At 39.8% G+C, this 14121-nt stretch overlaps 1 protein-coding gene across 1 annotated transcript; it reads left to right on the top strand.

Moving 5' to 3' along the window:
* The first annotated feature begins 11205 nt into the window (after nucleotides 1-11205).
* Nucleotides 11206-12917, top strand: LOC147906178 (flavonol synthase/flavanone 3-hydroxylase-like). The gene is made up of 3 exons (XM_087376903.1): nucleotides 11206-11853; nucleotides 11949-12285; nucleotides 12374-12917. The coding sequence occupies exons 1-3, from the start codon at nucleotides 11309-11311 to the stop codon at nucleotides 12641-12643; spliced, it is 1152 nt and encodes a 383-aa protein (XP_087233029.1). The 5' UTR covers nucleotides 11206-11308; the 3' UTR covers nucleotides 12644-12917.
* The last annotated feature ends 1204 nt before the right edge of the window (nucleotides 12918-14121 follow it).

Consider the following 14121-nt stretch of genomic DNA (forward strand, 5'->3'; position numbering starts at 1 on the left):
CCACGTTGTTGGTATAAATGAGTTGGTCAATGATAAAATGTTGAAAAGGGACGATCCAACATCAAAGAAAAGAAGGTACACTTTCATTAACAGGGTGCCTAAACAAAGAGAGCCTCCAACAGCAATGTACAAAATGTCACTAGATTCAGTGCAGCAGCAGGTTTCTTCCATCGATTGTTGTGGGAGTAGGTGTTGCCAACATGCAGAGTGAGATCTCTTAATGAATCTAAGGAAGAACTTTTGGGGCAGCTCCTTGGAGTCTCGTACAAACTTTATATACGATGTGTTGTCAACGGCTTGGCATCATGACTACACAGGGAGGATATGCTACAACTTCAGGATAAACGGTCGGGATGTCTGTTGTAGAGCATGGTTTGAGATGCATGGAATTCCAAGGACATCATTTTATCGATACAGGGAGCAATTTGAGAGTGGTGTGCAGCGATATGTGCATGGCAATTCAGGGATTGTGAGGAGGAGCAGGGAGCACATAGGTATGGGAAGGGCTCTCATTCAACACTTTGTGGATAATAGCACAGAGCATATGCCTCACAAGAGTAGAACCATGCAGGATGGTTCTAGAGAGACACAGCAAGTGATACCTGAAGTGTATAAGAAGATAGACGTCCTATGTGAAGTCAACACTTCACTTAATCAACGTGGTTATCAGAGCCTATCCACATCCACATTTGGCAGGATTTGGAAATTAGACTTAAAAAATGTAGCCCTTGCTAAGACGAGTGAATTCTCTAAATGTAGCTTATGCAGCCAGATCAAGGCTCAATTGGCAGCCACAAAAAGTCAAGATGAGCACAATTCGCTGATGGAAGAGAGAAAGATGCATATGATACAGCAACAAAGTTGTAGGAACTTATACTATGCATGGTGTAGGTACTCCGAGATGGATCCAAAAGAGTATGTATGCATAATCCATGATAAGATGTACCAAAAAAAGACAGCAATTCCAAGACTTCGGGTGAGGTCCAAGGACACTGATTTTGCATGGCAATTACATGTTTCACTCATTGGAATGATTACCCATGGGCATGGAAACGGTCATTATGGACACTTCACCCTCAATGGTTTGTGGCCATCTGATCCCAACCTGACGATTGGATCACTCTCAATTTGTTTGCGAAACCTCGAGAGGATGGATATGCATGACCTTGGAGACCTTGCTACCAATGGGATTCCTAGAAGCAATGCTCGCCTTTTGAATGCTCTATGTTCAAGAAACGCTTTGGACTCCCATTACAGTTCTAAAGGTGCACATGTTTCCACAAGTGGAGCTAGCTTGTCTGAAAATGTAGATGTCATGATCACAAATGCAAATCTAGAAACCGTATCGAAAAGTGACGCGAAGTCTGTCATGGAGGCCATCACAACTTCCATTGCAAGGGCTATAGACACATGTGTGACTTTTTTTCCATCAAATACAAGAGAAAACCCACCCTCTTTAGAGGGGAGTGTTGCTATTGAGCCACCATTCCAAAGGTTGCCAGAGAACTTGCTACTCCAACTAGATAATTGTGGGTCTGAGAACAAAAATAGATACTTGTTTGCATACCTTTCTCTTCTTGTAGCAAGGGGCATTTTCAAGACAGTTCAATTGGGCTTCTTGATGGTAGGGCACACACATGAGGACATTGATGCAATGTTCAGCAGGTTTTTTGAGAGCTTGCGGGTGGGACAAACATTCACTTTCCCGCATCTGATGGATACATTCAAAAAATGTACATCATCTTCACCGGCACCATTTGTTCTTACACGGGTTCCTAACTTCAAGGATTATGTAGATGGCTACCTATGTGATGGGCAAGAAATGCTAGTTGGACATGCAAAGCCATTACAATTTCGATTTTACATGCAAGGTGACATACCAATGATGCAGTACAAGGTGCATCCAAAATCACCGAATTGGATGCCCATTGAAGGGGGAATCGAGCTATGGAAGAAAGATAGTGAGGGTCGATCATTGTTGCCAACAGGTTGTCCGGATATACTACCAATGGCTGCATTTGTGAGAGATCACTTGCAAGTAATATCAGGGATAAAGGATTACATTAAGTTTTGGGAGAAATGTGCACTTTGAGTGGAAAGAATGCATCCTATGAGTCCTACATTAGGCCAGTGATAGACTATTGGAAAACCATGATCGGTGAGCTCGAACAGGAAAACATCTCAGAGATAGGAGTGTACAGAGAGTTTTGGCCAAGAACACAATCTCCTGATGAGGAGGATGATATAGATGCTTGCATTAATGATTTCCAAGGCTATGAGGAATGGAATGATCACTATTGTGGGCCTCTAAAAGGTAAGCCGAGGGAAGAGTTTAGACCAATGGTGGATGTTAAGCAAGGTGACTTCGTCTTGGTGAGGCCATCAGATCCTATATACCCCATATGGCTTGGGGTTACCATATCAAGTGCCGAGATGGATGCTGCTTCTCCTAATCTCAAGAAATTATTAATTCACTATTGGGCACCATCAATTAAGAGAAAGGGGCTCAGTGTTGCAGATGCCTATGTTGATTGCTGGAACAAGCATTGGGCAGAGAATAGAGTTGGATCCACAGGTATGGGAGTGTATTGATGCAATTGTCTGGTCATGGACATCAAAATCCATAAATAGAGCCAAGAAGATCAAGATTCCACAGAGCGTATGTATCAAAGCACAAGAGAGCTTGCTTGGTATCAGAGCATAGAAAATGGAGTCGATTTTCTCCCTCTTAATCTCCCAAACTTCCATTGTAAGGTGTGTTCTCATGTGATGTTTCTCAATTGTTGTTATCTTGTCAATGGGTATTTGCATATTATTAATATGACAATTTTCAGAAGCTAACCTTCACCAACAACTGCTTTGTTTCTAGTGGAACTCACTATGCATGGTGTTTGTTAACACCACCAATTGGTGTTTATTAACACCTCAAGTAAAATATACATGTTGTCCCTAGACGGTGTTTATGAACACCACCAAATACATAATTTTCAAACTCTGCCACAAATGCTTTGTTCCGGTTTTTATACGCAATGAACTGTTTCACAACCAATGAAGTTTTTCATAATCATTGGAATTCCAAATATTAGCTTATTCAATATTGGTAAAATTCCCACAATCAATGGAAATTTTCCCAAATTTAATAAAGCCTTTCCCAATTTTAATGAAATCCACCCAATTTCGAAATTCCCAAAATGCAATTTTTGTCCCACTTTATCTAATACTATGTTAAGGCCAAAAATATGGATGTGTACATGGCACCTTTGATAGAGGAGTTACAAATCTTATGGAGAGGCCGAGTGAGGGTCTTTAATATTTCCAGAGCTCCTAGACATACCAATGACATTTTGGTCAGGGGAATCTTGATGTGGACCATGCATGACTACCTAGGATATGGAGAGTTCCCAGGTACGTGGTCGTGTCTTTGCATGGATAATATAGGATTATGTTTTTATGACTCTCTTTCACATGCGTGTCTTATACCAACACATTCATGCATACATGCAAGACTTGTTACAAGTGGGTATCATGCTTGTCCTATTTCTGGACCAGGGTTTGAAACCACTTGCATGATACTCAAAACATGTGAGGAAAAATGTTTATGAAGGTCATGCTTGATACCGGACCATCTCGTGCATGGAGGCTCGCTTGATCCACCACCACCATACTTTAAGGCAAGTGACTGGATTCAGGCTTCGAGGGAGAATGGAGAGGAGCCTCCTCATGGTATGAAGAGGCTATCCATTTTTCATGAGCTTCCTTATTAGGGTCAAGTACAAATCAATCATCGCTTGGATCCCATGCATTTTTTGTCCATGTAGCTGTAGTGGTTGCTAGTTGAGTGAGTCGCCATGTGGTTGACGGTGGCTCGTTTGTGGACCCAAGTGTGTGTTTGTAAAGTTGTCCTTCGAAAAGCAACCTAGATCCTCTCCAAGAGAGAGGAGGCAGCACGGTTAAGGTGGACATTGCCTCTTTTCAAACACCAACAGAGTACATGCATTGCGTGAAAGGAGAATTTTCAAAGGATAATAAGCTTAGTGGGATCAAGTCCCATGATTGGCACAAGGTCTTTCATGTATTCTAAGCTATAGGATTAGTGTATCAATAATCGTGACATGTTAGTGTAATTATGATTATGTTATATTATTGACATGACTTCTTTGTTGCTTGGATAGTTCATCGTCCCAATTAGAGCAAAAGGGTGCTTACAAGAAGATGTTAGAAATTCTATATTCAAGATCAGTCGTATTGTGAGGTATGATTACTATCAAATCGCATTGATTGCATTTTCTTCAATTTAAGTTGAATAATCTGTAGATTGATTATGAATATATCTTACAGGGGCATGTGAAATAGGTGGATATCTCAAAAAGAGATCTCCATATTGAGCATTGAGAAGGCTAGGGTGGACTCCATTGAAGCCGTATGCTTTCTTGAGAAGAACTTCCCCTCGAGCGTTATGAAAACTCAAGCGTAGTTGCTTGTGCACATAGTTGATGAGGTGGCCATTGCAGTTACTGTTCATAGTCGGTGGATGTTTTTTCTCAAGAGGTTTATAAAAAATTTGAAGGGATTTGTAAGGCAAAGAGCAAGACTGGACACAAGCATGGTAGAGAAATGGCTTGTGCAAGAGTCATTAGTATATATCATGGAGTTTCTTGCATCCATGGATCCCGATATGCTGCAGGCTTGGCATAACAAGGATGATGATCACATCATTGGCGAGATTCCCCAAGGAAAAGGGATTGAAAGAAATATGAATGAAGAGCAAATGGACAAATTCAATAAGTTTTGTATCCTCAATAGCAAGGAGATACAAAAGTGGATTGAGAGACATGAAGCGGCCAAGGAAGAAAGAATAAATGCAAGGAGGAGATTTAGAGTAATGTACAGGCAATTGCAACCATATCCACGGGATCTCTCCCTTCTCCCCACTCACATGTCACTTGATTCTCTCTATGTAAATCCGAATGCGATGGAGAGACAATAAACGAGCACGAGCGAGAGTTATCATTTTGGATGTATGATGCATGTAAGTTGCTAAACCTCTTGACGTAATTAAGTAATTATTTATGGCGATACACGCTATAAAATAGATGCATCCTCATTGTTTTAATGATACTCTTTTGCAGTAAAAAAAGTACAGTGCATTACAGTCATATGGGTGACATTTTTGTGTGGAACGCATCGATTCAAAGAAAGTCACATATGATTGTGGAGTCATGGCGAACTTCACACAACATAGTGGAGCAAGTGCTTCATATACCAATCTTCTCTCCTTGCGAAATCTATAAAATTGATTTCAGATGATTTAGTATTTTCATTCTTGATGTAAAATGGTTTAGAACTATTTACAACGGTCCCCATGCGACAGTGAGGAAAGACAGTAGTGGTTTCTTTGCAATAGACTCCACAAAACTTTGGACTGATGAAAGTGATACTTTTGTTCTTCCGGAGCATTGTGAGCAAGTGCATACTAATGATTTAATTAATCGAAGCTTTCATTTTTAAAGATCCGTTGGTACATTTACTTAAGCATAATTTCATATATAGAAATTGATGGCATTTGGCACCCATCTTCAATATAGGTGGTTTTTCATCCGGATCATTCTGATCCAAGATGGTGGTATGTGATCCAAGTTGCACCACGAAGTAAGCAAATTTTTTAAGATAGAGATGGAGATGCCATTACCAAGGATCCAATTGATCCAGATGGATCTAGCAAAGAAGATGAAGATCACAATATGAGCTAAGAGAAAGATGCACATAATGACATCGTATGGGAGGAAGATGGAGATCACGATATTGAGGAAGAAGATGATGATCATCAAGAATCATCTGAATTTATTGAAGAAGATGATCAAGTCTTAGGTGAATGTACGATGCCAGAGTACGATGATGATATAGGAGATCAACTCAGTATAGAGTTGTACATAGACTTATTTGGGGCGCTAAACTTGGCTCAGGAAGCTGTTGATGTAAATACTCTTCATTGATTTTTTTCATTTCAAACTTGGACATGAATATATGAGCTTCAAACTTGATGTACATGCTCTTGTACTTTTATTCTTTCAAAGGATCAAACATGTATGAAAAGAAAAAAAATTTGTCATTGGGAAAAACTATTTTTAAAGGTCAGTATGGAAAAAAACACTCTTTGTAAAACGTTGCTATAGGAAACTGTCTTAGAGTCACTATATAACAACCTTATACAAGTTTGGCAAGTGTTGCTATATAGCGACACTTTTCTAAACCCGCTTTACTTACCAACAATTAGCATCCCGCATGCGCTAAACATCGGTGCTTAATCATCAAAATAAGGCCCATGTGTAGTAGTGTACGTATTGGATGGGATCCCCAATGTCAATACATACTAGCTTGAGGCACATGCAAAGTATAGTGCCCATTGGATATGCTTTGGTCGATCAAGCATTAAGCACCATTTTTTCCTCAGTGTCATGCCACTACTATACACGGATCCTATTGCGACCTCTCCTATCAAATCACGACTACAGGGGAGAGATAATAGAAGATAGAAAGGACAAAGCAGTGATGGCCACCATGAGGTGGTTGATGAGCCACCACTTCAAGAGCGGTATTGCTACAGATTGGCAGTATCAAGATGACCAAAAAAAGCAGGCGGTCATCGATGAATTAAAAGAAAAATACCCTAACCTGCCAAATTGGGAGTTCAATGAGAATTACATGCGAGAGCGCATGGGTTTAGTCTTGAAGCATCGTAGATCAACCTTGCATACTTCCATCACAAAGGGGAGGGCTAAACCTAGCTAGGTAGACAAAGTTGAGTGGAAGTTCTTCAAGAAGCAAAATAGGTACCATCCCAAAACGTTCGAGGGCCAGAGGAGGGCTGCAAGGAGATGGTTGGATGCCGTGGGTACTTCACACTTTGGTGCAAGTGGACGGTTGGCATTTGAGGCAACCGTGGTAAGTCTACTTCTTCTCATTTAATGTATTCTCCTATTTATTTTACCACATATTACATACACTTTATCTAACTCTCGTAAATTGGGTCCACAGCAAGCTGCGATGGGTCGTCTTCCTACAAATGTAGAGACGCGACGCGCATTTTGCATAGAAACAAAGCCGTGGTTTATTGAGCAGGAGGCAATTGGAGCGACGGTCGATTGGGCTAAGGTGGCTACTCGCATAGTATAAGTCTACTCCTACTTGTAATCTCACTTTTTAAATTGTTTTATTCTTTAAGTTTCAATCTAATTTTTAATTAATATGGTTTCACTCTTAGAGTCAAAGCTCGAGCATCCCATCACTGGAGGCGAGCGATCATGAGGGCCAGGGTTTAGGCATAGCTCACGAGGGTTAGGGAGCAGGCGCAACTCACGAGGGCCAAGGATCTCAGGCCTACAAGACGAGGACGAGGAGGACGATGATGATTCAAATGAGTAGTAGTAGTAGTTTGCATATACTTCGCCATGTATATCATTTTGTATATCGGCTCATTTGAGCGATTTTGTATCTCCCTTTTCGAAAGGGTAATTTGGTAACAAACAATAGTGTATATCTTCAACATGTATATGCTTTTGTTGCTTGATCATTTCATTTGAGCGATTTTGTATCACCCTTTTTTGCAAGGAAAATTTTGTAATAAAAAACTTTTTTTTGTAATTACAAAAACAAACATTAGTGGGGAAAAACAGGGCTTGATATGGCCCTGTTTAGCCCTACTAATGCTTTTTTTTTCTCTTTGTTAATCGTCGCTATATAGCGACTTTACCAGTGTCACAATATAGCGACGTTACCAGTGTCGCTATATAGCGACATTTATTAGCATCACTATATAGCGATGCTTATATAGTGACCGTTTTTTTTAATGCTTATAACGAAGTTAATAACGACCTTTGCGCTCTTTTTTTTTTAAAAAATAGTGTAAAAAATGTCGGTATTTTCATCGGAAAAGGGCCTATGCCTTGTAGTGTGCACACCCATTTAAAAAAATGCTACCAGGTATGTTATTCGAATAAGTACTTATCGGATGGGTGGGACACTTTCCACAGGCCTCAATAACACCTACCTTTAGGTGCATGCAAAGTATCCTATCCATCGGATATGCTTTGCATGTTTGATCATGCATTATACACCGTTTCCCCCCTAGTGTTATGTACAACTGTAAAAAAACACGCTCCTAGGTGTGTTATCCGAAGAAGTACTTATCGGATGGGTGCACCATTTTGCACATCATGGAATCCCACTCATGTTGAGATGCATGCAAAGTATGATACCCATCAGATATGGTTTGCATGGTCGATCATGCATTAAACACAGGGTTTTTCCTTGAGTTTAATGCACATCCATCAAAAAACACGCTCCTAGGTGTGTTATCCGAACAACTACTTATCAGATGGGTGCTCCACATTGCATTCACATCAATACCACATATTTTGATGCACATGCAAAGTATTGTGTCCATTGGATATGCTTTGCATAGTCGATCAAGCATTTAACACCATTTTTTGCCTCAATGGCATGCACAACCGTTAAAAAGCACACTCCTCTGTGTTATTCGAAGAAGTACTTATCGGATAGGTGTGCCATGTTTCATGGGACACAATACCACCTACATTGAGGTGCATGCAAAATATGTTTTTCTTCAGATAAGATTTGCATGGTCGATTATGCATTATACACCGTTTTTCATGCCCTAGTGTTATGCACAATCGTTAAAAAACACGCTCCCAAGTGTGTTATCTAAACAAGTACTTATCTGATGGGTGTGCCACTTTGCACACAATGCATAATCACCTATGTTGAGATTTGTGTAAAGTATGGTTCCCATCAGATATGCTTTGGATGGTCGATCACGCATTAAATACCGTTTTTCCTCGAGTGTGATGTACATTCATTCAAAAAACACTCTCCTAGGTGTGTTATCCAAACAACTACTTATTGAATGGATGTGCCACCTTGCACAGGCCTCAATACCACTTACGTTGAGATGCATACAAAGTATATTGTCAATCGGATATGCTTTTCATGGTTGATCACGCATTATACACTGTTTTTTCCCTAGTGTTATGCACAACCATCAAAAAACACCTCCCAGGTAAGTTATCCAAACAAGTACTTATGGGATGAGCACACCACTTTGCATGCAAGTCAATACCACTTAGTTTCAGGCATGTGCAAAGTATTGTGCCCATCGGATACGCTTTGCATGGTCGATCAAGCGTTAAACACACTGGTTTTGCCTCAGAGTGATGTTAGTTTGAAAAAAAAGTATATAGAGATCTTGAATACTAGAAGGAAGGAGTCATGACTAAAAATAATGAAAAAGAGAGGAAAAGGGAGATAGGTATATTTCATGTATATTTAACTTCATTGTTTCTTCCAATGGTAATTTCAACAAAAGTAGTGGCTATCTTCTAAAGAGATCTTGAATAATAGAAGAATGAAGGTGATGAGACTCTTTCACACCTTTTTCTCTCAATTATTCAAAATCAAGGCTCTAGAAGATAGCAACTAGTTTGATGACAATAAGCACACATATCTTCATTTTGATCTTTTTGCCCTTGTTTTAGTCATGGGCCCCTTCTTATTTGAATGAGTGGCCATCTTTTCAATTTCCATCTTTTTTTTTTTGTCATTGTTATACGTGTGCTCTTCTACTTTTACATGCACGCCACATGGTTTTAGTATTTATTTGCGACATTATTAGATGGTTGATGTCATTTTATAATGTAGTTAAAATTATGATCTTTCTACTATGTAGTTTATTTATTTAATGATTAGTAGTATTGTCTCTTTTATTTCTCTTATTGAGTAATAAGTGTTATATTTTCAATGAATATTCAAATGAATAATTTTGATCCGGACTATGGAGCATGCTTCTTTAGGTATTGCATGTCTTATATAATTTGAATTTTGATAATTAAGTGCCCTTTCCCACCTACGGCTAGGTTATGTTAATGAGCTTAACATAAGTTCCAATTTCATTAAGTTACTGATTAGATAACCTTGATAAAGGAATTGCATTCCCATTGGTACCTATTATGTCATGCACTAATTGGCCTTGGCTAAAACTTTGGGGGGATTTTTCATAAGAAATGGTTTACTTCATCAATCCAAAGCATGGCCTTTAATGGAATCTGCTTTCAAGACCTTTCAAACGAGTACCAATGTTCTATAGTCGTGAGTTTATCTTGATCATCAAAATTCCTTATCAAGAACTTGGTTAAAGTGGCATTCTCATTGCTCACCCTTAACTGAACCGAGACTGAACCATTAAATTTATACATTCCAACTTCCTTCTCTTCACACTTTGTGTGTATGTGTGTGTGTGTGTGTGTGTGTGTGTGTTTGGGGGAGGGGTTGAGAAAGGGGGTTAAATTTGCTCATACTTCTAACAAGATTCTAGTTACCTAGACTCTCTAAATGCCAATGAGAATACACCCTTAGGTGACCACTCTACTGAGAGCCTAAACTAGTACTTCCTTACTGGTCCCTTACTGGTCTCGAGGGATGCACTACTAAGAAACCATGTGTATAACATGCATTCACTTGGGGGCATTTCAAAAAACCCATACCTGTACTACTTTTTTCATGACTAAAGTGACCCCTTTTTCTATATAAACTTGCAAGATCCTACCCCCCCCTTCCACCCCCGCCCCTACTCTCTCCCCTCCTCAAAAACAATTAAAAAACCCCTTCTTTTGAGCCCACATGGTAACTCCATGGTAACTTATGGGTTTTTAGGTGAACCCCCTTAGCGTGACTAGTAGATATAATAAATCATTGTGGGGGAAATTTTTCCCCTTTGCAAGCCTTAAAACCTAACCTTCTAGTTGGAAGGGTGATTCAAATTGTCCTTCACAAGAAACAATGGAGTAGGGGAAGTAGAGGAGGAGGCCATGGCAGCCCATGAGCCATTTTCTCAGCCAAAAAGGATGATTTGTCCAACCTTTCTGAGGAGATTGTTTACATGATCACACGAGTGAGATTCGAGGTAGGTCCATTCAATCAAGGTGATTTGGGGGGAAGGTGATTATCATTATGAAGATCTTTAGATAAGATGGTCCAAATTTGGATTTTGCCCACCTAAGAGTTTGATCATTATCATTATCATTTAGATAGACGGCCCAGATTTGGATTCCGCCGAGCAAGTTTTTGATAGGTAGTCCCTCAAATATAAGGCTATGCTTTATTCTATTTTCCCTTTACCTTGCTTTATAAGGCCATGCTTTATTCCATTTATTCCGTGGACGATAATTCTTCGGCGTGCCCATTGCATGTTATAGCTTAAGCAACCCCAATCGTCTGCTGGTATACTCCGATTTCAATGGCTTCAACACTGGTTGACGATGCTGTTATCGATCATCTTAGTGTTAGCGATATCTCTGCTCTCCTTTGCCCCATCGACGGCGACGCTAAACTTCCAAAGCGGTATGTCGTGAACGAGGCCTTCCGTCCCAACATACCTTCTGATGGCCTCGTCCCAAGTTCAGCTTTGCCCGTCATTAACCTCGCCCCAGCGCTGGATCCCAGTGGCACGGATCCGGCACATAATAACGGCCGAAGAGATGTGATAACGGCATTAATCAATGCTAGCAAAGAGTGGGGGTTTTTCCAATTGGTGAACCATGCTGTGCCCCTCGAGCTCCTTGAGAGAATGGCGGCCTTGGGGCACGATTTCTTCGGTCTACCAACTGAGAAGAAGGAGAAGGGGCACGGTTTGTCATTCCTGGATGGCTATGATGGCAGAAGCAGAATGGTAGAAGGAGTTGGGTGCTTGTGGCTTGAAGGCTTCACTCTGAAAGTAGTTCCTGAGTCCAATGTAGAGGAGTTTGCCAACAGAGTATGGCCCGAGGGCAATCCAACATTTTGGTGAGATATAATGCAGCAGTTTTGTTTTTTGTTTGCTGTTTAACTCCTTGGCGAAATCTAAATTCCTACTCTCTGGTTCTCCGTCTCTCTTGCAGTGAGACCCTTTTCAAAGTGGCGCAGGAGCTGGAGTTGCTTAAAAATTCCATTCTGCAGCTTCTGGCAGAGGGGTTGGGACTGGAAGCCGACTTCTTCACTCGGCACTTCAAGGAAGGGGGACAATGTCGTCAAGATGTTCGTGTCAATTTCTATCCCGCTTGTGCTCAGCCGTCTATGGCTCTGGGCACCATGCCCCACACGGATCCAACCATGATGACCATCTTGTACCAGGATACAGGATACGGTCTTCAGATCCTGTCGAAGGATGGAAGCAAGTGGCATCTTGTCGACCATAAGAGAGATGGCCTCATCGTTTTTATTAACGATGTCTTGCAGGTTTGCGTTAGAGTAGTCTCGCTTATGAGAACCATTGGGATATTAATTACTCAACCTTTGTAACCGACTCTCTCATTTTGTATCGTAGGGATGGAGCAACGGCGTCCTCCAGGCTGGGATTCATAGAGTTGTGTTAAATCAGAGAAAGAACCGCCTCTCCTATCTTCTATCCAGTGTTCCTCCTCCTAATCTGTTGATCCAACCTGCAGCCCTGCCAACTGACGGACACTGCGAATATCAACCGCGCTTCAAGCCCTTTTACTTCCAGGATTATGCGGAAGCAATAAAAAAATATGGTCACCTACCTCCTGAGAATGGGCGCAAAGGTATTGATCGCTTTGCAGGGATCTCAGTATAGTTCAGTATAACGTATCTTCAAGGAGATGGGTCTTAGGCGCTACATACACTTGGTTCAATTCAGCCCACGTCCTAGCAATATTTGTTTTATTGACATTTCAAATTATCCACCCGAATTTCAAGTCTTATCGAGCGGTTCAAAGGTGATAGTTTATTATAATCTCCATCATCCTATGTAGTTAGAGGTGATAGTTTATTCTAATCTCCAACAACCTATGTAGTTATGCATTGTCTCTGCAAGTATCTTTTTTCAATAATAATATCTTTACCATCAAAACAGAACAAGATTTTGTAGTTGTCATCATGTTTCTCATGAATGCATTATAAATTTGTCATTTAACTTTTGTGAACTTATAATCATGGATGATTTTTTCATGTTACTTTTGTTAAGAAGTGAAACTTTTAAATTGGCATTGAAAGTTTATTTTCCGTAATAAAAACAAAGTTTTGAAACATTCACCAAGATTCAAAACTTTTATGCCAAAAAAATTAAAAGTTTTACCATGATTTACACATTTTACTTAAAATTTCAAAAGAAAATATGTAGAATCGTACTATGTCTTGTCAATATCGTGAGACGAAAAAAATTATCTTGATAAACTTTTGCCAAGATTTTATATTAATATAAAAGTATAGCTTGGATAAAAACATCCATGATTATAGTTGTCTACTACTATTGCCATCTCATGACCTAAATGCTTGTGTATGCTATTATGACAGATGCTATCATAATACTCTTTGCTAAAGCATTGAAGAAGACTATGTAAAGTTAAGTCTTTGGAAATACAAATAACCATGATAAGTAATAAGATCAAGTTTTTATTAGAGAACAAACCTCATATAACACACTTCTATTTATTTTATTTAGACTTTCTTAATGTATGTAGACACGGTTCTAGAAACCTACATGCAAACATCAAATACAATGTCTATTTTATAATGTATCATCATATACAATATAATAATAAATTCTCAACACAAATAGAAAAATATACCACATGGAAAATGAAAATTCCATACATTGATTGTAATAACGTGATCCAAATCCCAACCTTGTCAAACCTACATTGGCACTTTAATTCCTCACCAAGGTGGATATGAGGGACAATCCCAACAATTATTGACAAAGGTGGATATGAGGTACCATCCCAATGACTCTACCTTGAATTTGCATGCCTACCTGCATAAACCCCTGCCTACCAATTGGCCTATGTACTTTGTCAAAGTGCTCCGCACCATCTTCTCTCATCATAATAAAAAGATCAAGTGACCCAATTATTCTCATGCCGATCATGTATTATATGATGAAGAAGAACAACCTCCCTTGTGGTGCTTTTGGATTGGCCACCATTGAGTTTACCACCATCATTAGGGGAGAATCGGGGTCTCAGAAGGGCCTCATAAGGAATGGATTAAGAAATGGATTAAGCTAAAACCAAGTGAACCCACTATGGTAACCCATGGGCTAAGGGTCCCTTA

Source organism: Dipteris shenzhenensis, chromosome 1 (assembly GCF_047967505.1).
Source record: "Dipteris shenzhenensis isolate YYH24624 ecotype China chromosome 1, Dip_SZ_1.0, whole genome shotgun sequence".
NCBI classification, from domain to species: Eukaryota; Viridiplantae; Streptophyta; class Polypodiopsida; order Gleicheniales; family Dipteridaceae; genus Dipteris; species Dipteris shenzhenensis.

Coding starts and splice junctions, on each gene's coding strand:
- LOC147906178 (XM_087376903.1), top strand. CDS start 11,309: ATGGCTTCAACACTGGTTGACGATGCTGTTATCGATCATCTTAGTGTT. Junction 11,854..11,948: donor GAGGGCAATCCAACATTTTG/GTGAGATATAAT, acceptor TCTCTCTTGCAG/TGAGACCCTTTTCAAAGTGG. Junction 12,286..12,373: donor TTATTAACGATGTCTTGCAG/GTTTGCGTTAGA, acceptor TTTGTATCGTAG/GGATGGAGCAACGGCGTCCT.